Source organism: Neoarius graeffei, chromosome 9 (genome assembly GCF_027579695.1).
Source record: "Neoarius graeffei isolate fNeoGra1 chromosome 9, fNeoGra1.pri, whole genome shotgun sequence".
Taxonomy (NCBI): Eukaryota; Metazoa; Chordata; class Actinopteri; order Siluriformes; family Ariidae; genus Neoarius; species Neoarius graeffei.
In genome coordinates, this window is record NC_083577.1 from 77,580,181 (window position 1) to 77,607,915 (window position 27,735).

Here is a 27,735-nt window from a genome sequence, read left to right on the forward strand (position 1 = left end):
TGCACAATGACCTAAAATTAGTTTCGCATAAGGTTTGTTTTAGTTCCACCTGTTTCAAAAACAGACAGCATACTGATGTGTATGAGTAATGCCAAAACAAGGCAAATTTATATTTTACTGGCAGCTTATATTGCATAACTGAATGGCTCACTCTCTCTCTACCATGGGATGAAATGATCCTTGAACTTTCATAATGGTCCATTTCTAAGCACACATTTATCAAATAAAATTCCACATGGTACAGCAGAAAGGCACTGCACTTCTGCCATAATGTCTCCCACTATGTTTAGGAAGATGGGCTTGATATGATGACCTCACAATATGATGACCTTAATGTGCATTATATTTGACTCTTGTGAAACCAAGAACTATAACACCATGAACCAGTCATCACTAATTACAAACTGATGATAAAACATTTTGGTTTCGAATCTCAAGCATCCATTATTTACATTATTGCATCAGCTTATACCAGGTCAGTAACCTAAAATCAGGTTCCAAACATCTAAAAACTGTTAGTGGCCTCCTTTAGAACACCTCTTCTTCTTCATACCTCACACACTGCGCTATCTACTCCTTCAGCCAACAGACTGGTGGCGTTTCATTGCACGATGGTGTGTGTTATGACATGCATGGTTGCTGTGCAATGCATCAATGATGAGAAATGCTCAACACAAAGCCAACAATAAAGTCCATCTTTGGACCTTAGCCAGTGGATGTTCAGCTTTCCCATGCTCACAGCAAGCTAGCGTATTTATTTTGGCCATTCAAAACCATCTGGACATCTAAGTGGTACAATGACAGCTCTCCTGGAAAATTAAGGAACAGCAATGTTGAAAAAGAGTGCAAATATGCTGTAAGTAGCACAGCAATCAAATGAAGTGAATCAGAAAGCTACCCTTATGAGAAAATGATGCGGCACATTCTCCCCAGTCCAGATAAAGATTTTTTGATAAATGTGTTCCAGCACAGATTCAAAGGTTCTTTCCTCCCTTAATTTCAGCTAAATTAGTCATAATTGCATCATAGGCCATGCCAAAAATACAAACCGTGAGATGGTTCCCATGGCTGAATGCAAGGGATGGAGAAGAGGGCTTGGTTTTAGTGCGGTAAGTGGGTGTATGTCAGCAGGATGCTGATATATAGGGGTATTTTGGGTCAAGGTGGGGTGTGAGTGGGGACCGCGGCAGATTTGTGGATGAGATTTTACTCAAAAGTGCATTACAAGTCTTTCATTGCAGAGACGTTAAGATGACTTATACCACAGTGCTGATGAATGCTGAATTCTGATTGGTCAGAAAGCATTGATTAATTTTATTTAACAGCAATTATGACAGTAGTTCCAGGCACAAGGTTTATAATAAAGTGCTCATTTATTAATTTCAAAGTTTATATTTATATGCTGCTTCAATCGTTGCTACTATAATTTTGATAGAAATAGCTTACATGAGCTTACTGAGCTCCACACGAACAGAATATACAAGAAAAATTTACTTTAAAAAACAAGCATAAGTGCTGATGGTAAGGACTTTTTGGAAGGAGTCTCTAGTGTCAGTGCCAATCTAGAAGTAAAGCTGTAAATATTTATTTCTTTATTTATTCTATCCACATTCACTGGATATGAGCAATTGCACACTCTGATTGGCTAATCTACTACCAGAATATCGGCTCATATACCATGAGTAAAGAAAAACAAAATGGCGGAACGTGTTGCTGAACCAACCGAGGACGAAATAAAACTCTACTCAAAAACAAACCCCCCAAAATTGTTATCAAGTATTTAAGAGAAATTGCTAAGGGCGGCACGGTGGTGTAGTGGTTAGCGCTGTCGCCTCACAGCAAGAAGGTCCGGGTTCGAGCCCCGGGGCCGGTGAGGGCCTTTCTGTGTGGAGTTTGCATGTTCTCCCCGTGTCTGCGTGGGTTTCCTCCGGGTGCTCCGGTTTCCCCCACAGTCCAAAGACATGCAGGTTAGGTTAACTGGTGACTCTAAATTGACCGTAGGTGTGAATGTGGGTGTGAATGGTTGTCTGTGTCTATGTGTCAGCCCTGTAATGATTGGCGACTTGTCCAGGGTGTACCCCGCCTCTCGCCCGTAGTCAGCTGGGATAGGCTCCAGCTTGCCTGCGACCCTGTAGAACAGGATAAAACGGCTAGAGATAATGAGATGAGATGAGATGAGAAATTGCTAAAAGAATGTAGTTTTTTTTCCCCCCTCAATATCTCCTGTTCCACACTCCAACCCAGTCGGTGGCGATAATGCACCTTTAACACTTTTAAATTGGTTTTCCAACTGCTAAAAAACTCGAAAGAAGAAGAAGACCGACCCCCCCCCCCCCCCCCCTCCAAAAAAAGCAACAAAATATGGAATAAAATTATTTGATGGAAAGAACGTATCTTTTTTTATTTTTCAAGAATTATTATTATAGCATTTTTCACAAATTGCTACTGTCATTTTGCTGGTTTGTTTACATTCTAAGCGGAAATTATTTTGTCGGACGTTTTGTATAAAGTTTTTATTTATCAAATTTGCAAAAAATAAAAATGCTCTGTTTCTCAAAATCCAGTCAATCTGGATATAATAAAATAGTTATTCCACTCAATCTCGTTGTACATGGCTTATAGCACGATCAGCTCATGTACGACTCGATTTTGTGGAATAACTGTTTATATACAGGTATATGTATACATATGTGTGTATATATATATATATATATATATATATATATATATATATATATATATATACACAAAATTTCATTGTTGACATTACTGTGCTCCAGAAAAAATAAAAATAAAATATTTTGGGATGTGCCTTTAGGAAAAAATAATAAACTTCAGGATAGCAGCAGTAACTCTTGGTGTCAGACCGCATCTCTCCACCCTGTGGTTGATGATTTACCTAGAAAAGCAAGCTTATGACATTTTCTATACATAAATGGCCAGCACTAACAGTGCTGCTATTTGCCCTGTCATTGTGTAGTCTGACCTGCAGGTCACTGAGGTGAATATTGGTTTTTATGAGCAACAGTGTAGGAATGGTGTGAATACAGCACACTGTATGTCTAGCAGTGAGAAACAAGTGCACACACACTCAGCCACAGACAGCATGCCACAGGGGGACGTCTATTGTCTTTCCTTTAACAGCAGCTTTGTCATGCTGTCAGGCGCAGTTGTTACAGTAAAAAGGAAGGACAACCCACTCGCTGTTGTCACAAATTAGCCCTGAGTGCCCTTACTGTGGGATAACACTCTCACTTTCACCCCAAACAATACTGATGCTTATAGCAGACACAGCGTCTCAGCCGCACTGAGGAATGCCTGCCCCGGGGCTGAATCCTCCATCACACACACACACACACACACACACGCCATCACTGACATAACTAATGTTCACACAAAGTCCCATAATAACAGAATGACAAATTTTGTATTTAAATGTGCGTTGCCAAAAACAAAATGTAAGATCAGTGGATAAAGTAAATCCATAAAGTATAAAGACTTTAAGTAGATATGCATAGATCGAATCCTGAGTATTTGTAATTGTCTAAAAACCTGGATCAATATCCAATTTTTAATAGTTTCTAATCTCATACACTACTCATGTATTTATCCATAAAATGCTTAGGTTTATAGATGACACACAAATGACAGATCTGTTATTTCATCATATTACAATTTGCCAACAGAAGCTCTCAAAGAGTCATCTTAGTTATTATGAGGATATCCATGCTGGCTCAAGTACTGACTGAAACCCATAACTCTGATATTGGTATTGAAGATAGAAAAAGTGAGTTCCGTTCCTATTTTTAATTCAGATCATCATTGAGATCATCTAGAACTATGAAGTCAGTGTCATTAGACTGATTAGAAGGTTGTTAATCCTGAACACTGAATCTGTATTCATAAGTAGAACCAATAAATCTCCTCCTATATGAGTGTTCTTTCATATCGTCATCATTACAGTACAAGTCCAGTCACCTTGACTTATCACTACCAGACTATCTGAACTCTTTCCTCTTTAAACATGACATGCAATTGCAAAAACACGGTACACAAAGTGAAAGAAGACATACACAATTTCCCTTGAATTGTGCTTATTCATTTCCATATCAGCCTTCAAGATACATTCCACAATTAGTAAGCAAGAAAAAAGCCACCGCAAATTACTGTACCTCTGTCCTTCAGTTTACCGGCTACAATCCCACGCTTTCGACCACGACTCACAGCAACACGCTGACGTTCATCCTAAGCATGCACACACAGAGCCTCACAGATTGCCGTCTCCTCTCGTGTTCATTACACACACCATCTGAGAATACTTACACATCGGCTCTCTGTTTCTTTACAAAGAACAAGCCAAGTCCGGACTCTGAGGGGCTGCTGTTCTCTCACCGCTGCGAGAAAGGCATCAAGATTCCTTGCATATCTGAGGACATAGACCTGACCGCAGGCTACGCAGAGTAAATGCCCCCCCCTCCCATCCTTACCTGAAATACAGCTGTGGCCATCCTCCAAGTGTGTCTTTGAGTGCGCGAGTACTGTCTGTGTGTAAGTAGATCCCTTCTATTGCCGCATTCTCCTCAGAGCAGTGAGGATGGCAGTGTCATTTGCTTGTTCTCTCTGGCAGAAGAAGGTAATCCAGCCGGAGAAGAAAGGTGTGTGTGTGTGTGTGTGTGTGTGTGTGTGTGTGTGTGTGTGTATTTGGGTATCCCTGACTTCACCTAATTCTCCCTATTTAAACCAGGAAATACAATCCTTAAGGTTCTGTTATATAGCAAAGAATAAAGACAGGTCCACAGCACCCAAGAGCTCAATAAGCACACTACAAGGATATCTGGAAAGTCTAGCTACAGGCTATTGCCAATCCCCCTTCCCTCACTCTTATCCGCCTTTGCTCTCTTACATTCACACACTTTCTCCCTCTTGTGCTCCTTCACGTTCTGTCCCTGTGTTACACACAATGCTCCTTTTGCTCCCTCTCATTCTCTCTCCCCCTTTCTCATGGACATGAGTGAAAAGGGGTGGAAAAAACACAGGCCAAAAGTATACAGCCCAAAATTCCCGAGCAGTGTGTGGGCTGGACTAAGTTTGACAGACAAACCTCCAGCCGCATGAACCCCCTCCCTCTGCTGTTATTGAGTTCTCGGCTTACAGGTTAAACATGAGTTGACAAGCTCACAGGTCGACCAAGTCACTCAGCCCAGACCTTGCAACAATCTGAGATGCATACACTGTCGTGCTTATTTAGGCAACGTGTTGGAATATCATCATAAGCCCCTTAATATGGAAATTACATCTGCTTTTATCGAAGTGCTGTTAAATTCTCACTTTTGAGTCAGAAGTTGTTGATTCATTTGATAGAACATCAGCTGTGACAGTAGTTCTGGCTGTAAGGAATATATTACAGCACTCATTCCAGTGTTCAGAGTCATTGCTTTGATAGTTTGCTGTGGAGATGTTTATTAAAGCATTGTCGGAGGTGTCTTGAAAGAGTCTCCAGTGGCAGCACTTTGTAACACTGTAAAGCTGTAACCAAATTACGTAAAGCTGTAACTAAAATTTACAGTGTTGTAGAATGGCTTAGACGAATGTTCCACAATATCCATGTAACTATGAGCTGTTAGGCTTGTAGTACTTGAGTCCGACTCATGCCCTAATTTTAAGGACTCGTGACTTGACTTGGACTTGAGCACTGATGACTCGGACTTGGACTCCGACTCGTGTATTAACTGCATTCAGACTCATAAATTGGAGACAAGGCCTCAGATTTTTTTCTTCATTTTTGTAACATGCCATAATAATTTGGCATAAGATATTTATATCTACATTGATTTTTATACTAATTTTGTGCAAGATAATGAACATTCACCTGTTCATACATCATGTTCAGGAACAAACTAACGTTAATGGTGCTAAAATGCCTAGAGAGAACGCCCCTAGGATTGGGATTGCCCGTTTTGCTTATACAGACTTCTCGTGCAGTGGGAAAAAATGCACTGCAATGTGTTTCATATGTAGAAGAACTATCGAGGAGACGACGGGGAAAACCTCGAACTTCAATCGTCATTTGGCAAGACTCCACCCAGAGAAGGAAGTGACACGCTATGTTCATTCCACTGTCGATAGCGGGGCTTGCTTGCTGACCGATGAACTAGCTAGTGTTAACCCTCTCTCATGTTATTTGCCCTGTTGATAGTGGGAGGGGCTTGTTGAGTGATGAACAAGCTTTTTATCTGAAGCCGATTAACTAAAATGGGGCAGTCGAGCAGTAACGTTAGTCCCACACAGTAGCAGAGACAGTTTCACATAAAGGCAGCAACAGCCACTGTCAAATGATGCGGTTGGAGTCTTGTTCTCAGACTCAAATCAGATCAATAGTGGACTCAATTCGAAATTTTCCTAAATGACTTGGACTTGCCTTGAACACTGAGGACTTGAGACTGGACTCGGACTTGAGGTTTAGTGACTCGACTACAACACTGTGAGCTGCTAAAACACGTTGTATGTCTTTCTTTTTTTTATTAAAAAATGTAAAATTGTGGTATGAGAGAAAGAAAAAAAAACACTCTCGCAAGTGTAGTTTTTCAAAAATAAACCAGTAACTCCGCTTCACATCTGGTTGTATCACACCACCCCATTGCTGATTATTTTTTATAACAGTATGCCCCCAAGTGTTTAATTTCTTATGTCACAGCCATCAGTTCTAAATTCCCTATTCTCCTTCATTTAAAAAACAAACAAAACAAAACTGTAAATCTGAATTTCACTCTCATAAACAGGACAGCACATGATAGCGGTCAGAAATAATTTAGTAAATATTAATCACAGCCCAGCAGTTCCTGTAGAAAGATTTAAACAGCCATCACACTAGTCTTCTTCTTGACCTGTCCAGTGTGTCCTGGGTTGGGTCCCTTTCCTAGGGTTTCTTGGCAAAGTAAGTACAGCCAGCTAGCCACTCCTCTGCTCCACTCAGTGCGTTTACATGCACATAGAGAGAATCGAATTTCTGCCGTTGCTCGACTGAAATCGAAGTTCAAAATGCCATGTATACACCTTAATTCGGCTGAAATTGAACCGAACTTGATTTCTCGGAATCGAGCTACACGACCTAGATTATGCGATTTCTGCCGAGCTACTTAGTGCATGTATACCCTATCGAGCTAGTAGTCGAGCTACTTACTGCCCCTTCCGGAAGTGACGAGACCACAAGCGGGAAACACAACAGCCTCGGTCGGCATGACAACAGTAGTAGCGAGCAGCAGAAGAGGTCAGGAGGAACAAACGAAGAAGAGAAAATGGCGAGCAGAAATGTGCACTTCTGGAGCAATGAGGAGACAGAGTTCATGCTCATTCAGCTTAAGGAGTTGAATATATTAAAAATCATGGACGGGAGAAAAACGCGCAATGGAGAACACGGAACTGATAACTTTGTTTACACTCTTGAATAGCTCTTCTTCATGACGACAACCGGAAGTGTACCAACACGATGGGGCGTGTAGCGCCACCTGTGGCTCGGGTGCACAATGCACCTCACACAATAGCTCGATTTCATTGTGTGCATGTACGATTGGATTTCTCTGGCACCCTGCTGGGACCTTCAGCTCGATTATCGACAGCAGCTCGATTTGGATGTGCATGTAAACGTAGTCACTGTGTTTTGGTTATGGACAATTTAGAGTAGCCAGTTAGCCTAACTGCATGTCTTTGGACTGTGGGGGAAACCGGAGCACCCTGAAGAAACCCACACAGACACAGGGAGAAGATACAAACTCCACACAGAAAGGCCCCTGTCGGCCACTGGGCTCGAACCCAGAACCTTCTTGCTGTGAGGCAACAGCGCTAACCACTACACCACCGTGCAGGCCCCATCACAATAGACAGGTTGGTAAATATTTGTATAGTTGTGTGGAAAAGTTTGCACTCCCCAGTGGGTTCCGGATAGTGATACATCAGTTTTAGAATTGATCTGCAAATAGTAAGAATTCCAAGATAGAAAGAGGTTGAAGAAACTGAAATCAAATTGATTAATAGGGTTAATATCTTAACCTTCACTGTTTTTGTCTTCATTTTGTCTGGAAATTTGTCACCTATTTATATTAAAATAGCAATGGTTAAAAAGCTACAATCTACAAAAACTAAAAACTGGCTGTGTTTGAGTTTTCTTATGTTTTATAGCCAATCTAAAGAAACCAGTATGAAAAGCAATTACCAGCAAACGTATGGCTCAGCAATTTTCATTTTAACCCGCAGGTTGTAAACCCTCCCCTGAAAATTTGCTTTCATCTGAATGTCCAATTACATCGTCACTTATAACACACATCCAAAACAACCACAACTGAAGGTTACTTATCTTTAATTACCAAATTATGATGCAGCAGTCACTCATGGAAAGAAAATAACATCCCACAAAATACACATACAGTACATAATGCTTGGACAAGCAGATTACATAAGAGCAGACCGTACATTTAGTAATAGTGTAACAAAGCTATTAATATGTCAGATTCTACAGTAAGGTATCTGTTTCCTGTAGAGGGAGGTTAGAAGTCTCCTTGAGTTCTCATTGAGTTGCAAAGGCTCTTTGAAGAGCTTCGGTTAGAAACAAAACACAATGGGCTTTCTGTTAAATTCGTCTGGAGGGGTCTGTTCAGATTACACCCACTCTCCCTCCCATGTATATCCTTGGCCTTCAAAAACACACTCACTCCCTCCTCCAGAAAAGAAAAATGGAGGAACTTGTAGCAGTATGCATGCAGCTTGATAGAAAAAAAAATAAAAAGAAGTTGTGAGAAGGTGAGCAATAAGACCTGGTGAGACAATACAAATGACTGGTACAATAATATGCCAGTTGGAAACCTGAGGGTATAATGAACCAAGAAGAATTAATGAAGCAGCATGATTTCAAGTACCTTTAGGAGGGTGGCAACATGAAAAGAACATCCTGTTCTATCAAACTGCAGCTGGTCCACTGTTTAACATTCTGTTGTTCCACATGCACCATCTAATCATCAATTGTAATGGTAGGGATGTGAAAGTAATACTTAAACCTGCACTAAAGGGAAAAGGTGTTGTTTTTTTTACTAATGGAAAAACATGTGCCATTATTGTTTGGCGATATCGAAATAATTATACACAGGATGTGAGCTTCAAAGTGAGATGTCTGCCATAAGTGTCCTTACAGTTGTGCTCACCAGATGTTTGTGGTGTGCTGCGAGAACTTTTTAGCCATTATTAATAGCAAGCTCAATGAAAGAAGAAGAAGAAGAAGAAGAAGAAGAAGAGTGGATGGAAAGAACAAAGCATGAAAGTTATCTTTCTGGAAAGAAAAAGAGACAACGGTCTGTTTCATGAATATCTTGAACTTAAAACAGTTTAGGACCTTTTGTTCCTGGGAAGAAAAAAAAAAGATTTTATCCCTATTTGGTCATGAGAGGAGTGCATGCAGCACTGCATGAGGAAGTGTACTCCTGTAAGGTGCTGGCATGTTATGAGTCTGACATATTTCCTGTGTCCTGGCTTTTATTATCTTTTATGATCCCTGTGGTGCTGCCTATAATAAGCCTCAGGATGGTGGTTAAAGTGTGCAACTACATGTAAAGAAAAACAAATCCTGTGCTTGGCATGGCACATCATCACACAGAGAGACAAGGTGAAGCTGTTAGGGTTTTGCTGGGATTCGAACCTGGTTCGTTGGTGTGATAATCCAGCAAACCCCCACTAGGCCACCAGGGGGATGACTCAAATGCAGAGGCGTGAGGCGGAAGTAGAAAAAGAATCAAAAGGTTTATTTAAACTATATACACTATATACAGGGCAAAACAAAAGACAAAAAAAAACCAAAGAGTATAATCCAAAAGAAAAGCAAAGTGCAAAAATTCAAACGCTAAGAAGATCAAAAAACACAGTACAAAGGAAACTGGAGATAAACATAACAGCACAAAGACTCCGTGACAAGAGGACTGAACTCAGGGGTATAAATAGACAAACTAATTAAGGACACAGGTGAAGATAATTAGGCAATTAACACAAACACAAAACACAGGAACAGTGGCGGCCTCTAGAGGCCAAAATAAACACGACATGAAAAGGAAATAACAGCGGCCTCTAGAGGCCAAAACAGTCCTAGTCCTAACAGGACCCCCCCCTCTAGGAGCGTCTCCTGACGTTCCCAGGGCGATCCGGATGGGCCGAATGGAAGTCCCGACATAGTTCTTTATCAAGGACATCCCGAGCAGGAACCCAGCAGCGCTCCTCAGGACCATAGCCCTCCCAGTCCACCAGATATTGCAACCCGCCGCGGACCCGGCGGGAGTCAAGCAGGCGATTCACAGTGAACACAGTCTGCCCCTGGAAGATGCGGGGGGGTGGGGGGTTCCTAGGGGCAAGGGCATACGTAGACGTCAGTACGGGCCGTAACAGGGAAACATGGAAAGTGGGGTTGATCCTCAGAGTCCGGGGCAACTGGAGCCGGTAGGAGACAGGGTTCACCCTGCGCACCACCTTGAAGGGGCCAATGTAGCGAGGAGCAAGCTTGCGGTTCTCCACCCGCAGTGGAAGGTCCTTAGTGGACAGCCAAACACGCTGCCCAGGGCGGAAAGCGTGTGCAGGTCTTCTATGGCGGTTGGCCTGAGTCTGGTTGGTTCTGGAGGTCTGTATGAGGGTCTTCCTGACCTTGCTCCAGGTCTTGCGACACCGTCTCACATATTGGTTGACCGAGGGCACCCCCGCGTCCTCCTCCTGGTCCGGGAACAGAGGTGGCTGGAACCCGAATTGGCACTGGAATGGCGACAGCTTGGTGGCCGATGACTGCAGGGTGTTGTGGGCGTACTCCGCCCATGGCAGCCAGGTGCTCCACGATGTCGGGTTATCCATAGCCAGGCCTCGCAGGGTGGTTTCCAGGTCCTGGTTGAGCCTCTCCGTCTGACCATTGGACTGTGGGTGAAACCCAGAGGAGAGGCTGGCAGTGGCTCCGATGACCTTGCAGAACCCGTGCCACACTCGGGAGGAGAACTGGGGCCCTCGGTCTGAGACGATGTCCTGTGGAAGACCAAAGACTCGGAAGACATGATTAAACAAAAGTTTCGCAGTTTCAAGAGCAGAGGGGAGTTTGCACAGTGGTATGAAGCGGCAGGCCTTGGAGAATCTGTCAACTAAGACCAAAATGACCGTGTTACCTTGTGACTCAGGGAGACCCGTGATAAAGTCGACTGCCACGTGGGACCAGGGACGCCGGGGAATGGTCAGAGGATGCAGGAGACCCTGGGGACGCTGTCGTGGGTTCTTGGTTCTGGTGCAAACCTCACAGGACAGGACAAATGACCTTACTTCCTTCTCCATGTTAGGCCACCAGAAGCGTCTTTTCAGGAAGTCCAGGGTCCTCCGAGCTCCCGGGTGGGCGGTGAGAGGGGAAGAGTGACCCCACTGGAGAACCTTGGCCCGGGCTTGATGTGGGACGTACAAGAGGCCTGGTGGCCCCGTCCCAGGACCGGGGTCCTGGCGTTGGGCTCGTCGGACAGCCTCCTCAATACCCCAGCGGACAGGGGCCACAATCCGGGACACAGGGATAATAGGCCCGACTTCATTCTCCCTGTTAGTGGCAGAGAACAGTCTGGACAGTGCGTCAGGTTTGGTGTTCTTGGAGCCGGGGCGGTATGAGAGGGTGAAGTCAAACCGACTGAAAAACAGGGCCCACCTAGCCTGTCGAGGGTTCAGTCTCTTGGCTTGCTGGAGGTACTCCAGGTTCTTGTGGTCAGTCCAAACCAGGAATGGATGTTGTGCTCCCTCCAGCCAGTGCCTCCACTCCTCAAGGGCCAGTTTGACCGCTAGCAGTTCTCGATCCCCCACATCGTACCGGGACTCAGCAGGACTCAGGCGGTGGGAGAAGTAAGCGCAGGGGTGCAGCTTTCCTTCCGAACGTTGAGAGAGCACCGCGCCGACACCACTGTCCGAGGCGTCCACCTCCACGATGAATGGTTGGGAGGTGTCCGGGAGAACCAGAATGGGTGCCGTGCAGAAGCGGTCCTTGAGGTCTTTGAACGCCTTTTCTGCCTGAGGAGACCAGCCATAAGATCCACCTGTCCCTTTGGTGAGGTCTGACATGGGTGCTGCCACAGAACTGAAGTTCCTGATGAACTTGCGGTAGAAGTTAGCGAATCCTAAGAACCGCTGAACCTCCTTAACGGACTTGGGAGTAGGCCAATCCCGGACGGCCAGGGTCTTGGCAGGGTCCATTTGGAGTTGGCCTGTCCGTACAATAAATCCCAGAAAGGAGACCTCGGGAACATGAAATTCGCATTTCTGGGCCTTGGCGAACAGATTGTTCTGTAGCAGCCTCTGGAGAACCTGGCGGACATGGTGGCGGTGCTCCTGCACGGTCTTGGAAAAGATAAGGATGTCGTCGAGGTAGACAAAAACGTATAGGTTAATCATGTCCCTTAAGACGTCGTTGATTAGGGCCTGAAAAACAGCTGGTGCGTTGGTGAGTCCGAAGGGCATCACCTGGTATTCGTAGTGCCCAGACGGGGTGTTAAAGGCAGTCTTCCACTCGTCTCCCTGTCGGATACGGATGAGGTGGTATGCGTTCCGTAGGTCCAACTTGGTGAAGACGGTGGCGCCTTGGAGCAGGTCGAAAGCTGTGGACATCAGCGGAAGGGGATATCGGTTGCGCACAGTGATCTTATTCAGGCCCCTGTAATCAATACATGGTCGGAGCCCCCCATCCTTCTTGCCGACAAAGAAGAAGCCGGCTCCAGCAGGTGAAGTGGAGGGTCGAATAAACCCAGAGACCAGGGCATCTTTGAGGTATTCCTCCATGGCCTTGCGTTCTGGCTGAGAGAGTGAAAACAGTCTGCCACGAGGAGGGGTAGTCCCAGGGAGCAAGTCGATGGCACAGTCGTAGGCCCGGTGCGGAGGAAGAACGGCGGCCCTGCTCTTGCTGAATACCTCCTTGAGATCCCAGTACTCTGTGGGAACTTGAGATAACTCGGTGAGATCAGGGGGCTCGGCAGGAGACACAGGAGAGCTAGAGAGCAGACAAGAGGCATGGCATGCAGGGCCCCATTCCACAACCTGGCTTGTTACCCAGTCTATGCGAGGGTTGTGGCGAGTAAGCCAAGGAAGGCCTAGAATAACTGGGAACTCAGGTGAAGGAATCAGGTGCAGGGATATTTCTTCCTTGTGACCTTGAGACTGGAGGAAAACTGGAGAAGTAACTTGGGTGACTCTTCCATCACCTAACGCTTGGCCATCGAGGGCAGACACAGACAGTGGGACTTCAAGAGGTGCAGTCGGAATATTGATGCTTTGGGCGAAGTGAATATCCATAAAGTTCCCAGCCGCCCCTGAGTCTATCAAAGCTTGACAAGAGTGGACAGACTCACCCCAGGAGATGGAGACCGGGATGTAGATTCCTTGGCCAGGGAGTCCGGGAGAGAGGGTAGGCCCCGTCACAACCCTCCCTCGGCTGGACGGGGCGGTCCTTTTCCCAAGAGTTCGGGACATGATGCTCGGAAGTGACCAGGCTTGCCACAGTAGATGCAGCACTTGTCCCTCCTTCTGCGCTCCCTCTCAGATGCGGAGAGGCGAGTACGACCCACTTGCATGGGTTCTGGACAGTCACTGAAGGAGGTAGACGGTCTCCAGGTAGAGGTAGGGAGGCTGGGGGGGCTCAAGGCTTGGTGGCGTTCTCTCATCCTGTTGTCCAGACGAATAGCATGTGAGATGAGGGTTTCGAGGTCACTTGGGCATCCAATAGAGGCCAGACCGTCCTTGATGGGGTCAGACAGACCATGGTGGAAGGCTGACACCAGGGCAGTCTCGTTCCATCCACTTACTGCTGCGAGTGTTCGGAACGAGATGGCGTAATCTGCGACGCTTCCTCCTTGCCGGATGGACATGAGCTTTCGGGCTGCGTCGGTACTGATGTCTGCCTGATCGAAGACCCGAAGCATCTCTTCAGAAAACAGCTGGAAATCAAAGCACTCAGGTCCCTGTCTTTGCCAGATAGCAGTAGCCCAGGCTCGCGCCTTACCAGCTAATAAGGTGATCACAAAGGCAATCTTGCGGCGATCCGTAGTGTAGGTGGTAGGCTGAAGCTCAAAGGTGAGTTGACACTGGGTAAGGAACTCTCGGCACTCACTGTGCTTGCCGTCATACCTCTGTGGTGCAGGAAGGCTGGGTTCGCGAGGTGAAGAAGGCAGCATTGCAGGAGGCACTGGAGCAGGAGTGGGAGCTGGATCAGGAGCAGGAACTGGATCAGGAGCAGGAGATGCAGGCAGAGATGTCAGCTGTGCCAGGGTTTTCCCAATTTGCTGAAGCAGTTCCTCGTGGCGAGCGAGGGCCTCACGTTGGCTGGTGAGCGTACGTCCATGAGCGTCCATGGTCGCTCCGAAGCGTGTCAAAGCTGCCATAATTCCCTGAAGGTTGGCCGGGTAGACAGTTGAAGCAGCCTCTGCTGAGTCGGTCATGACGGAGTCTTTCTGTTAGGGTTTTGCTGGGATTCGAACCTGGTTCGTTGGTGTGATAATCCAGCAAACCCCCACTAGGCCACCAGGGGGATGACTCAAATGCAGAGGCGTGAGGCGGAAGTAGAAAAAGAATCAAAAGGTTTATTTAAACTATATACACTATATACAGGGCAAAACAAAAGACAAAAAAAAACCAAAGAGTATAATCCAAAAGAAAAGCAAAGTGCAAAAATTCAAACGCTAAGAAGATCAAAAAACACAGTACAAAGGAAACTGGAGATAAACATAACAGCACAAAGACTCCGTGACAAGAGGACTGAACTCAGGGGTATAAATAGACAAACTAATTAAGGACACAGGTGAAGATAATTAGGCAATTAACACAAACACAAAACACAGGAACAGTGGCGGCCTCTAGAGGCCAAAATAAACACGACATGAAAAGGAAATAACAGCGGCCTCTAGAGGCCAAAACAGTCCTAGTCCTAACAGAAGCAGAGAAATGGTGTCATCTGTTGTCTGTGTTCCAAGAAAATCAGCAGGGATACACTGGAGGAACATTGATCCCAAAGACTCATCTTGCTGGGACATGCAGAGGAAGATGAAAACCCCAACAGAGTGGTAAACTGCTCTGGCAAACAGCTTTTGACAACGCTCTCAATCATGCAACGCTCAATCCCAGTGCATATGCAGAGCACAATTTCACAATACACAGCTAATTACTTATCCCACTGGTCTTAATTAATATTGATTAGTTGGCTTAAAATATGGATGCTGCCCCCTAACTGAACTTGTACATACCTGTCTAATGCAAACTATGGAAGAAAATATTATGCTGTGAGTAGTTGGCTATGAACCATTTTAGAGGTGCATATTACAGTATACTAAAGTTTATCCACTATAGCCAGCTTAACTGTTATCAAGACAATAACTTAATCCATCGATTAACCAGTGAATTTAATAATCCTGCTGATTTGCTGTTACTACCGGTACATATATACAACTGCACGGCTATGTTAAGCTCCTCTTCAGCCATGCCAATGACGCATCCAGTATTATTATACACACAGGACACTTTTTCGATGGAATAAAAATACTCTACTCCCTTCCAGCGGGTTTCATTCATTTGGTTTGACAGCATGCAATATTGTTAGCATATCGCTTATCCTACATGTATTACACCACTCTACCCAATGGAGAATAAGCGTTGAATATGGTTTACAATATTGCATGGTTGTCAAGACAACATGACGTGACACGTTGGAGACGTAAAACTTCTGCACAAGTGAGTGACTGTGACAATTTGTAAACATGGCTGCCAGGTTTGCTTCATTAAACACGGAAGATTTTGAGAGAATTTTGTCAGAGAAAGACGCGCTGAACACCCGAAAGGAATGCGTATGTATAATAATAATAAGAAAACTGGCTGGGCTTTTTTTGTAGTCTATCAGATATATTCCATTCAATCAGCATGATATTGAACGCATCTTTGACTCGTTCAATATCATGCTAGCTGAATGGAATATATCTGATATCTACGATGAAAAAAAGCCAGCCAATATTATTTAATTATTATACATACGGGCCACTTTTTCCATAGAATAAAAACATGTATTCTATTCCCTTCATTATATATTCTTCACGTATTTTTACAAGAGAAAAACATACCAATGGACATTGAAAAACTGGAAAAGAGACACGTTGGAGATGTAAAACTTCCGTGCTAGTGAGTGACTGTGACAATTTGTAAACAAACAGGGCTGTGAGGTTTGCTTCATTAAATGCAGAAGATTTAAAGAGACAGACGTGCTAAACACCCAAAAGCCTACCAAAACTTCACTGGATATTCTTCACACATATTTACAAGAGAAAAACATACCAACGGACATCGAAAAACTGGAAAAGAGAGCAATAGCGGAAATATAAAGTTCTACTTGGAGGTGAGGAAAAGTGACTGAGACTTTTACAAGAGGACTTCACTCAACAAAGCCCTTTTGTTTTGAACAACTGCAATGCAACAATTAACTCCTACCAAATGTAACTTTGAACTTGAACTGTCAGCCTCTGTGTGTGTGTGTGTGTATATATATAAAGTTCGATTGTGGGGCGGCACGGTGGTGTAGTGGTTAGCGCTGTCACCTCACAGCAAGAAGGTCCGGGTTCGAGCCCCGTGGCCGGCGAGGGCCTTTCTGTGCGGAGTTTGCATGTTCTCCCTGTGTCCGCGTGGGTTTCCTCTGGGTGCTCCGGTTTCCCCCACAGTCCAAAGACATGCAGGTTAGGTTAACTGGTGACTCTAAATTGACCGTAGGTGGGGCGCTGTGGAGCCGCGGACCAAGATGGCAGCTTAGAGCAGGATCTCCTCACAGCTTTGCTAAAAGTTTGCAAAGTCCTAGTCATTAACGCTTCTAACTACTTCTAAAAGATGTCTAAACAAACGACGCTTAAAGAGTGTGAGAGCAGTTCCAAATCCCGTGGCTCTCAGAAATCCAGAACTACTCCGGTAGCCGAGGTTGCTAACGTTCCAACCAGCCCACGGAATGACTTAGCTGAGGTGCTAAAAGAGCTACAGTCACTCCGCTCTACTGTCACCGCGATTAACACCAAGATAAGTACGCTTGATGGCTTCGGGGCAAAACTCGACAACGTGGAGAGACGCATAGCTGTGATGAATAGCTCTGTCGATGCTGTGCAAAAGAGTTTTGCGGACCTTCAACAAGATATCACCGCTAATGCTAAGCGACTCGCGGAGGCCGAGGGGCGCATAGGAGACACCGAAGACGGCCTGCAGAGTGTGAAAACGGAGATGACTGACGCCGCTAAACGCATCGCCTATCTGGAGTCCAAGACGGAAGACATGGAAAATCGTGCTCGGAGAAAGAACTTAAGGTTGGTGGGGCTCCCTGAAAGCACTGAAGGAACCCAACCCATGACTGATTACATTCAGCGTATGTTGCCGGTCTGGTTGGAGCTCGACGGCACCAGATCGTTCACCTTGGAAAGAGTGCACCGCACTCTGGCGAGACCAAGACCGGGTCAGAACAGAGCTGTAATCATTCGTTTCCTACGGTTTCAAGACCGCAAGTTTGTTTTCAACACATCCAAACAACGCTCGCTCACTCACGATGGTCACAAAATCTTCTTTGCTCAAGATTTATCAGCGGTAACCATGAAAGCACGGAGCCCATTCAATGCAGTGAGAAAAAAGTTCATTGAAGCTGGAAGCTTTCGGGGATTCACCCTGAGCCCATGCAGAATGAGGGCTCTACACAACGGGAAGATAATCTTTTTCTCCACACAAGAAGAAGCTGAGAACTTTCTTTCAAACTCCTAAACTTCTAAACCCCGAGGAGTATAGGTAACTACAAAAGGACTAATATGGACAATATAGGTGCACTGCAGTTTAATACAGGCTAATTTTATATACATTTTATACTTTTTAATTTATTTTAATTATATGCAGAGCTGCTACTACCATATTTGGTGGGCACTTTTATTTTATGCACCTACTATAGGCCTATACACCTGTTTATTTGATACAGGCTATTGAGGCTATTGAGGCAGTTAAATCAAGAAGCGTTAATAATATTATGCTTCATATCTATCATTCTAGGACAGTAAATGTTTGAATGTTCAGGTCGGGATGCAGAGCTGGGGGGGGTTCATGTGGGCTGTCTGAGAGAAGTGCCTACAGTTAAACCACTCCTCATTAGTGTGGATTGGTACTTGCCCTTACACCGTTTAGTTTGAGTAAGGGAAGGGGGACGAGATTTTAAAGGTTAAGTGTTTTTTATATGTCTAGTTCAGTTGTTACTACTTTCATTTACTTTGTGCCTTTATTTTTTGTCACACTCAACATGGTCATATATCTCACTACACTTGAAGCAACATGGAAAGTCCAAAACTGTCTGATTTAAGATTTACAAGCTGGAATGTCAGGGGGCTCAATAAGTTAACTAAACTGAAACAGGTAATGAACAGACTTAAAAACCTACATTCTAAAATAATTTTTCTTCAGGAAATCCATATAACAGTTACTGAAATTAAGCAAGTACAATGTAGGTGGCCTGGTCAAGTTATACATGCCACATATAACAATTACGCTAGGGGGGTACTAATTCTTATCCACAAAACAATTCCTTTTCAACTTACTAATACAATCCAGGACCCCCAAGGAAGGTTTGTAATTGCCCAGGGTAGGATCCTGTCTCTCGCATTGAACTTGGTTAGCATATATGGTCCTAATGAGGACAACCCTAAATTTTTTGAAGACTTCTTCTTAACCTTGTCTTCACTGTATGGCTTAAACATTATAGGTGGGGATTTCAATTGCACTTTAAATCCGTCGGTAGACCACTCCACAAAAAATGATCCCCATAAAAAACAATCTAGAAAAACAATCTTACAATACATCACTGATTTAAACTTATCTGAAATCTGGAGAAAACTTAACCCAGATAATTTGGAATACTCATGCTATTCAGGAACACATAAGTCCAGGTCTCGCATTGATTATTTCTTAGTATCACAAGAACTGGTATCCAAAATTAAGGCTACATCCACACGACAACGAGATGTTATTTAAAAATATATCGCGTCCAAATGGGCAATGATCAGTAAAATATCAGGTCCATATGGCAATGCAACGCTTGCTGAAAACGATGCAATACACATGCCACACCTCTAGGGGCGCTGTAAGACGGTCCCTTCAGAGACACCAGAACAATAGAAGAAGTAAGGACACATGCGCATAAACTATTATGCGCGAGACTTCATATTAGCCACAAAGTCAGGAAAATCTGTTCATAAAATTACATTATAATGACCAAATACAATGAAAAGTATTTTTCCAGTCTCACCTGTGAAAGGTAACCCCATGTGATCTCGTTTGGACGGCAAACCTGTTGGTACAGTTAAACGCAGCTAATCTTTATTCTCCGCTTTGACCTTTCCAATATGGCGGCGAGGATGACGTATGATTTTACGCGGAAGGCGGCGTCTTTAATGGTCCGGAATAAATTGAATACTACACGTTGATGGATTAATTTGCTCCTCTACGCCCTTTTTGAGGAATGTACTGTAGGACTAAAACCAACATCTGAAGAAGTGAGATCGCTCCTTTTTTCCCCTATTTTTGCTGGCGGGATTGGCTCTGCCCTAAGGGCAGAGTCTCTCTCTCTCTCTCTCTCTCTCTCTCTCTCTCTCTCACTTTGCACCATTACACAATAAATATTCACAGTGAAAATATTTTGTAAGCGCGTTTCATGAACCAAGTTATAGGATTTGTTGACAACTCGCATCGCATCGCAATGAGAAGATCATTGGCACTACTGGTGTTAAGAATCAGACCATTTCATAAATGAATATTTTGCTGTAGAGCTGCAGTGTTTGTACAATTGCATGTTTTTGCTTCACTATTACTGTCACTATTCTGCTTCTTGCATTACTACTGTGAACTAACACTGAACATAATAATAATAATAATAATAATAATAATAATAATAATAATAATAATATCCAAGCTCGTGTTTCACTCTCACTAGTGCTCTGTAAGGCTTTTTCCTGGTGATATCCTGGTGATATTCGTTATACTTCTACCCAGCGTGAAGCACTGACAGTCATGTGGTTGTGACGTCATCGTAAACAAATCCGTTCTACTCATCCAGACGACTTCACAACGGCAACGTTGCCAGATCTTTCCACTCTGGAACCCGTTCTCAAAAAGATTGCGTTTTGGGCACCCAAAACGCCGGTGCCGTGTGGACGCCAGGCCTAAACGATAAGCAATTGTATCAGAGTCACCTGAATCCGTTGCCGTGTGAACAGGGCCTAAGAATTGTTGGTATGACTGTATAGTCATTAGTGATCACTCCCCCATTTCCATGTCTGTACAAATGGAGAAACTTCAACAGTTCCCTCCTAATTGGCATCTGCAAGTGAGATGGCTCAAAAATCCTGAATTTGTTAAATATTTAGAAGATAAGATTGATGTCTACTTTCAGATTAACACTAACCAAACTAACGCATGTATTAGATGTTAAGCCTTCAAGGCGTATATTAGAGGGCAAATTATTAGTTTTACTAGTACTAGAAACAGGATACAAAAAGCAGAAATTAATTAATTAGAGAAGCAAATAAAATCTTTGGAAATAGATATAAATAATAAAGATGACCCTGAGAAACAAAAATGGTTACTGATTTTAAGAACGGAATACAATAAATTAACATCTGATAAAGCAGCAAAAAGTTTACTGTGGCCTTTTATGACCAGGGAGAAAAGGCCGGCAAATTGTTAGCTTGGAGAATTAAAAAAATACAATTTGAAAGCGCCATTAATGACATAACTACTCAATCAGGGGAGATATCAAGTGATCCCCTAGATATTAATAATACATTTAAGGAATTTTATCAATCACTATACAGGTCAGAATGCTCCCACATGCCAGCCTATAGAGATGCCTTTCTTAATCAGCTCCAGTTTAAAACGCTCACAGAGGAAGTTAAAGTAAACCTGGATAAGGACATAACAATGGAAGAGCTATTGCAGGCCATTAAAAGTATCAACTCCAGCAAAACCCCAGGGCCTGATGGTCTACCAATAGAGTTTTATAAAACCTTCCAGAAGCAGTTGTTGACCCCACTTTTGGATATGTTTAACGAGTCATTTAATAATGGTATATTACCACCAACTTTAAGACTCGCTACAATAGTTCTTATTCTGAAACCTGGGAAAATACCAACCGACTGCTCTTCATATAGGCCCATTAGTCTTATGGGAGTTGACACAAAAATATTGAGTAAAGTTCTTGCTAAAAGGCTAGACCCATATATCCCTTTTTTGGTACATAGTGATCAGAATGGGTTTGTACAGACTCGTCAGGGATTTCATAACATAAGAAGGGTCCTCAACATAATCCACTCTAAAAACAATACCAGGGATACAGCGCTGCTATCTCTAGATGCTAGACAAGCGTTTGATAGAATTGAATGGCATTATTTGTTCAGTTTGTTACCAAGATATGGACTTGGGGGGAAAATTTATGAAATGGATAGAATTATTATATACTAACCCTACAGCAAGCGTAATGACGAATAACAATTTATCAAGCCCGTTAACGCTAGAGAGGTCAACTCGTCAGGGCTGTCCTCTCTCCCCACTTTTGTTCATTTTAGCCATTGAGCCTTTAGCCATGTCCATTAGAGCTGAAGCCAATTTGTCAGGAATAACAATCGGAGATCATGAACATAGGATATCGTTATATGCAGACGATGTGATTCTTTTTTGTCAAACTTATGAAACAGTGTCGCAGGGATATACCAGTGCGATTACTCCATCCATCCATCCATCCATTATCCGTAACCGCTTATCCTGTGCAGGGTCACGGGCAAGCTGGAGCCTATCCCAGCTGACTACGGGCGAAAGGCGGGGTACACCCTGGACAAGTCGCCAGGTCATCACAGGGCTGACACATAGACACAGAAACCATTCACACTCACATTCACACCTACCAATTTAGAGTCACCAGTTAACCTAACCTGCATGTCTTTGGACTGTGGGGGAAACCGGAGCACCCGGAAGAAACCCACACGGACACGGGGAGAACATGCAAACTCCGCACAGAAAGGCCCTCGCCGGCCCCGGGGCTTGAACCCAGGACCTTCTTGCTGTGAGGCGACAGCGCTAACCACTACACCACCGTGCCGCCCATAACTTGTTACTGTGAACATCAAAGTATACGGGGTCAGGGAAACAGCAGATAGGTAGTTCTTCGGTAACAGAATTACATTCACAAGATTTCTCTGAAGCAACATTGCTATAATTGGGATGATGATTTTTAAAATATGGTTTTCAGTACATTTTGCCTTGGATTCCATACTTTAGCAAGATCACTGAGCTGACAAGTTAAGGCAATCTTAATCATTTCAGAATTTTGGCCCCTCTGCAGAAGAATTACCCTGAAGGATTCTTATTGAGAGTTTTGTTTTTGGAAACAAATGAAGAAATTCCATCCATTATCCGTAACCGCTTATCCTGTGCAGGGTCGCGGGCAAGCTGGAACCTATCCCAGCTGACTATGGGCGAGAGGTAGGGTACACCCTGGACAAGTCGCCAGATCATCGCAGGGCTGACACATAGAAACAAACAACCATTCACACTAAATTTAGAGCCGCCAATTAGCCTAACCTGGGGGAAATCAGAGCACCTAGAGGAAACCCATGCAGACAGGGGGAGAACATGCAAACTCCATACAGAAAGGCCCTTGTCAGCCACTGGGCTCAAACCCAGAACCTTCTTGCTGTGAGGTGACAGTGCTAACCACTATACCACCGTGCTGCCCAAATGAAGAAATTATTTACTCCAGTTTTTTTGTTTGTATTTTTACCTTTTTTAACAATTAACTACTTACTCTGAGTAATCATGAGCGGGTCAAAGTTGTAGAGGTACTGATGATCACTAACGATCTACACAGTTACTATATACATTTAATATACAGTTACTGAGCCCATTTAGCTTCCTGATTAGGGCACCAACCAATTCCTATCCACCAGCATACTTTCCTCAGCAGGAGAGAAACTTCTGGATTTCTGTGTGAGGATGAGTTGAAGGAAGCATTTGCCCTTAATTATTTGCTTTTAATTATTTTCCTAGCTAAAGCTACTTACTCAAGCAATTAAAGAATGAGCGATGAGCTGGCGAATATCGGATTCGCTGATGACCTCTGCAAGCCTACCGGAACTGTGCTGATTAGAAAGCTGTTAATCAGGCGAGTGTGAGATGGGCCAGGCTCTGACAAAGCGGTCTCTGATGCTGAGAAGGTCTCTAAAGGTTATTCATAGGAAGAGCAGAAACAGAGATCCTTTCCTGATCAACACCATCAGGTTTGAATGTAAGATCAGCAGTGAAGCAGCGTTCTGGGAATAAAGTGATGACACATGAGAGCATGAGGCGAGAGCATGGTCTAATTGCACCAGAGACACCAATTTCACTGCTGGCTGACAAAACAGAGCATGATCTTAGGTCAGTGGACAGTTTGTACTGTTCTTTCGTTCACTTATCACACTAAAAGATAAAAATAGAGGTTTGATTTGTGAATGCATTTTTCTCTTCTGCCTCACTGTCAACTCTACAAACAAGAGCAGTAGAGCTCATTAGATAAAGAGCATAAATCAGAATAGAATGGAGGTTGGAACCAAATGGGGGCATTTTGAAATCAGCAGCTTTCAGGAAGAACAATAAACAGTCCTGAGAAGATCTATAGACTGACTATGCTGTGCTATGTACCGTATGATACTATAAAAAGGCTCCTGATCTTTGTGGTCATCAAGGGATGTTCTGACCAACAAAACAAACTCCACCTATTGGAGCACTTCCAGTCCACATAAAATCAATTTGCAAGCTATGCCACTGCTTTTCCTGAAGTCTGCTTCCAATAAGACCCTGTATAAGAAATGGTGATTGCCTCTCTTTACGCCATCTAACTTTTTCTCTTTCTCGCTACTCCTCTCCACACTCTTGTGCAAGTAACAGCCCTTGCTCGTGTTCACTTGGCCTGCTGTGTACATTCTTTCCACGTCTTGATTACGCCTTCTTGCCAAAGGTTTGGGCGTTTCTGTTTATATTTTGTATCTTAGACCGCGCCACTGAGAGTCAAAAGAATGAAAAAATGTTGCACAATGAGCAAAGTATGAAGACAACAGAACATTAAACTACTATGTCTCAGTGCACCTGAGGGACTGGACTGGACTGGACGCATCAGCTGTGTTGATAAAGCTGTGCTCTTTCACTTCCCAGCTGAGGAGAAATCAAGGACAGAGGCCATCTGCGAATCTTTTACACGGATAAATGGGCCGCTGTGCTACAAGTGTTGTTGATCAGCAACTAACACCCCTTATCATCTGTGCACAGGGTTTAAAAGCCTGCTCCAACAAAAAGGTCCTTATCTATCTCTTTCTCCCTTCTGTTTGTCCTAAGTAACTAAAAGCCACTGTACAACATACTATACAATAAGAGATTTCTGTTTTTTCATCTTAATTATTATCACAATAAAACAACAATTTTCACCTTTAAAGTTGTAGGCATGTTGTGTAAATCAAATTGTGCTAACCCCCCAAAAATCCATTTTAATTGCAGCTTGTAATGCGACAAAACAGGACAAACACAAAGGGGGATGAATACTTTTGCAAGACACTGTACTACTAGCTGTGCAATATGAATACAAATTGATGATACATTTTATATCCTTCCTTTTTTTCATTTTTTATTTTGGTATTAACAGTTACGTATAATATTATATATGCATATAGACACAATTTTTGATTTTTTTTAAATTTAGGTATATTTACTTTTATACATTATTAATAGCTATATTTAGTAAGTTGTGTTAGTTGTTAGGTGCTTTTGAAAACTGTATAGTTGAATTTGCGTATTATTATTATTATTATGGGCGGCACGGTGGTGTAGTGGTTAGCGCTGTCGCCTCACAGCAAGAAGGTCCTAGGTTCGAGCCCCGGGGCCGGCGAGGGCCTTTCTGTGCGGAGTTTGCATGTTCTCCCCGTGTCCGCGTGGGTTTCCTCCGGGTGCTCTGGTTTCCCCCACAGTCCAAAGACATGCAGGTTAGGTTAACTGGTGACTCTAAATTGACCGTAGGTGTGAATGTGAGTGTGAATGGTTGTCTATGTGTCAGCCCTGTGATGACCTGGCGACTTGTCCAGGGTGTACCCCGCCTTTCGCCCGTAGTCAGCTGGGATAGGCTCCAGCTTGCCTGCGACCCTGTAGAAGGATAAAGCGGCTAGAGATAATGAGATGAGATTATTATTATTATTATTATAAGTAGTAGTACTAACTATTTTGTATTGGTTTAATACATAATCTGATTGTTGTGATATTGTATAAGTGTGTGTGTGTGTGTGTGTGTGTGTGTGTGTGTGTACAACAGATTAAAATGGTTATGAACAGGGATCAACCAATAAGATTTTAGGGTCAAACTGTTTTATAATTAGAAAGGGATTAGCATTTGTGCCTTTTTTGGTATGACTTAATTCATTAAAAACTAAACAAAAATACAATTTTAGTAACCTTGTATAAAGTTCAGGTTGGATCAGGCTGGTTGTACTATGATCCACAAAGCATCTTCACAAAGTGACAAGAATTTGACCCTTGGAAAAAGAAAAAACATAATTTGGTAGAAGATGGAACAGCACGCCTAGCAACTATCATGCCTTATATGGTATCCGGTTATTTAGCACAAAAGTCTTTTAGCACAAATCCAAAGTCTTTCAGCACAAGTTCTAAAGTCTCTTAGCACAACTCTATGTTCTTTAGCACAACTCTGGATTATGGTCACAATAATTGAAAAAAAATATGAAAAAGACAAGTCTTGAAGCTGTGGCTAGCTGGCAAATTGTAAATAATAAATATGATATACGTAATTTAAGCTTAGCACTTTAATAAAGACAAAACAAGCCTGGAAGTTGGCTGTAGTGGTGTACTGTGTCAGGGTAAGTGCTGTGTTAAATAATTTGGAGGGAGGATTGGTGACTAACATACAGGCAACATCAAACATGGCGGTTTCAAGATGGCGGAGTGGGGAAATACAATCGCTCATTTTCAATCGGAATCTCAGCAGTGTGAGATGAACTGACTTCACCAAAAGGTGGATTTTTTTCTTAACCCTTTTTACTAATCTTTACAAATATATCCTGTACAGGGTCACAGGCAAGCTGGAGCCTATCCCAGCTGACTATGGGCGAGAGGTGGGGTACACCCTGGACAAATCACCAGGCCATTGCAGGGCTAACACATACAGAAAAAACAACCATTCACACTCACACTTAATCAATTTAGAGCCACCAATTAGCCTAACCACGACTGTGAGGGAAACCGGAGCACCGGAAGTAAACCCATGCAGACATGAGGCGAACATGCAAACTCCACTCAGAAAGGCCCCCCACTGGCAAAAGACTTTTGTGCTAAATAACCGTAAACCCATTATACAATGCCACTTGATTTGCCTGTTTCAAGACTAATTAGCAGTAAATGATGCTAGAAATGATAACATTGTTAATGTGTTAGAATGTGGTGGTGGGGGGTTGAACTTTTAAATATTCCACAAAATATTTGATCGAAAATCGAAGACTTTTGTATCGTATTGAATATCACCCAGTGAGCCATTATTATTAGAAAGATGTGTTTCAGGATGTGTAACTTAATTGTATTCTTTTACAAAGAGAATATGTATGTATGCTGAACTGTGCTCAGTTGCTAAATGATTCAGGTCTGTTTGCTCCCTCTTCAGAATCGCATGTCATCCATCCAATTGCACAAGAGGAGCAAGTCTTCTGTTACTTGAAAAACAAAGACCCCATGGCCCAGGTAATCTGTGAAGATTTACTTTCACCCTTGCGGCTACTCTTCCATCCTTCACAGAGTGGAGTGTGCCAGGGTCACGGCCTGCATACTGCCATATTCACAGCATGACCCCTATTCATATAACACGCATAATGATGCATAATACAGCCCCCCTCTGAGTTATTCCAACAGAGTTAAAGCACCCATGAGCTGAAACGCAAGCTCAAGTATTTTAGTTGTATAAAACTGAGGCACAAATGTTGAAACATGAAACAACTCAATAATTTGTCTTGCTGAAAATTAGGAGTAAGGAGATTATAAAGTATGGTCTCTAAGCAGCATGATATCCAATATACCTTGTCACAAGCTGATGTTTAAATTACTTTTTTTTAAAAAGGCAAGAAATTATGAAAGGGATACAAACTCTTTTTGGCAGTCATTTAGGCCTGAAAAATCAACGTGATCAGTCTTATGACTGTTATTTTTCTGAACTATGTGGCCAGAGAATGTCTGAATGACAGAACACATCCTGTGACTCATAATTCAATAAGATTTGTAACCAGTCGGACCACTATGCGGGAATGATCCCAGACAGACCATGAACCAATTTCTCTCCAATTCTCAAGTCTATATGCTATCAGCTCCTGAGCAGCCTTTCCCCCTAAATGACAGGGAATACAACCGTCGTGATCCATGAGACTGCAAATGCAAGCAAGGGAAGTTTACTGATTTAAATTGATACCACTCTTGTATTCCAAGCAAAACTGTTATGCAACAATTCAATTTTAAAACAAAGGCTTGCCATCATCTTTGGCTTAAAACATTAGGACAATCTTGATATGGTCAGACATTGTTTATGTTTCATAAATGAGGAGTGAGCTGCTTACAAACACCACAGGATACGGCTTTCAGAGCAATCCCATT

The 27,735-nt window shown here is 43.3% G+C and overlaps 1 protein-coding gene across 17 annotated transcripts in view; it reads right to left on the reverse strand.

Moving 5' to 3' along the window:
* tns1b (tensin 1b) overlaps positions 1-27,735 on the reverse strand; it is a 476,125-nt gene that overhangs the window by 148,856 nt on the left and 299,534 nt on the right. For 2 of the 17 annotated variants that reach the window (XM_060930320.1, XM_060930319.1), the window contains exon 1: positions 4,488-4,996. The exons of 13 other annotated variants lie outside the window; for them this stretch is intronic. In XM_060930320.1, the coding sequence (XP_060786303.1) occupies positions 4,488-4,508 (21 nt within the window). In that variant the 5' untranslated portion in view covers positions 4,509-4,996. Of the gene's footprint in view, positions 1-4,172; positions 4,271-4,323; positions 4,411-4,487; positions 4,997-27,735 lie in introns of those variants that run through there. 2 more of the 17 variants (XM_060930322.1, XM_060930324.1) reach the window with 2 other exon arrangements.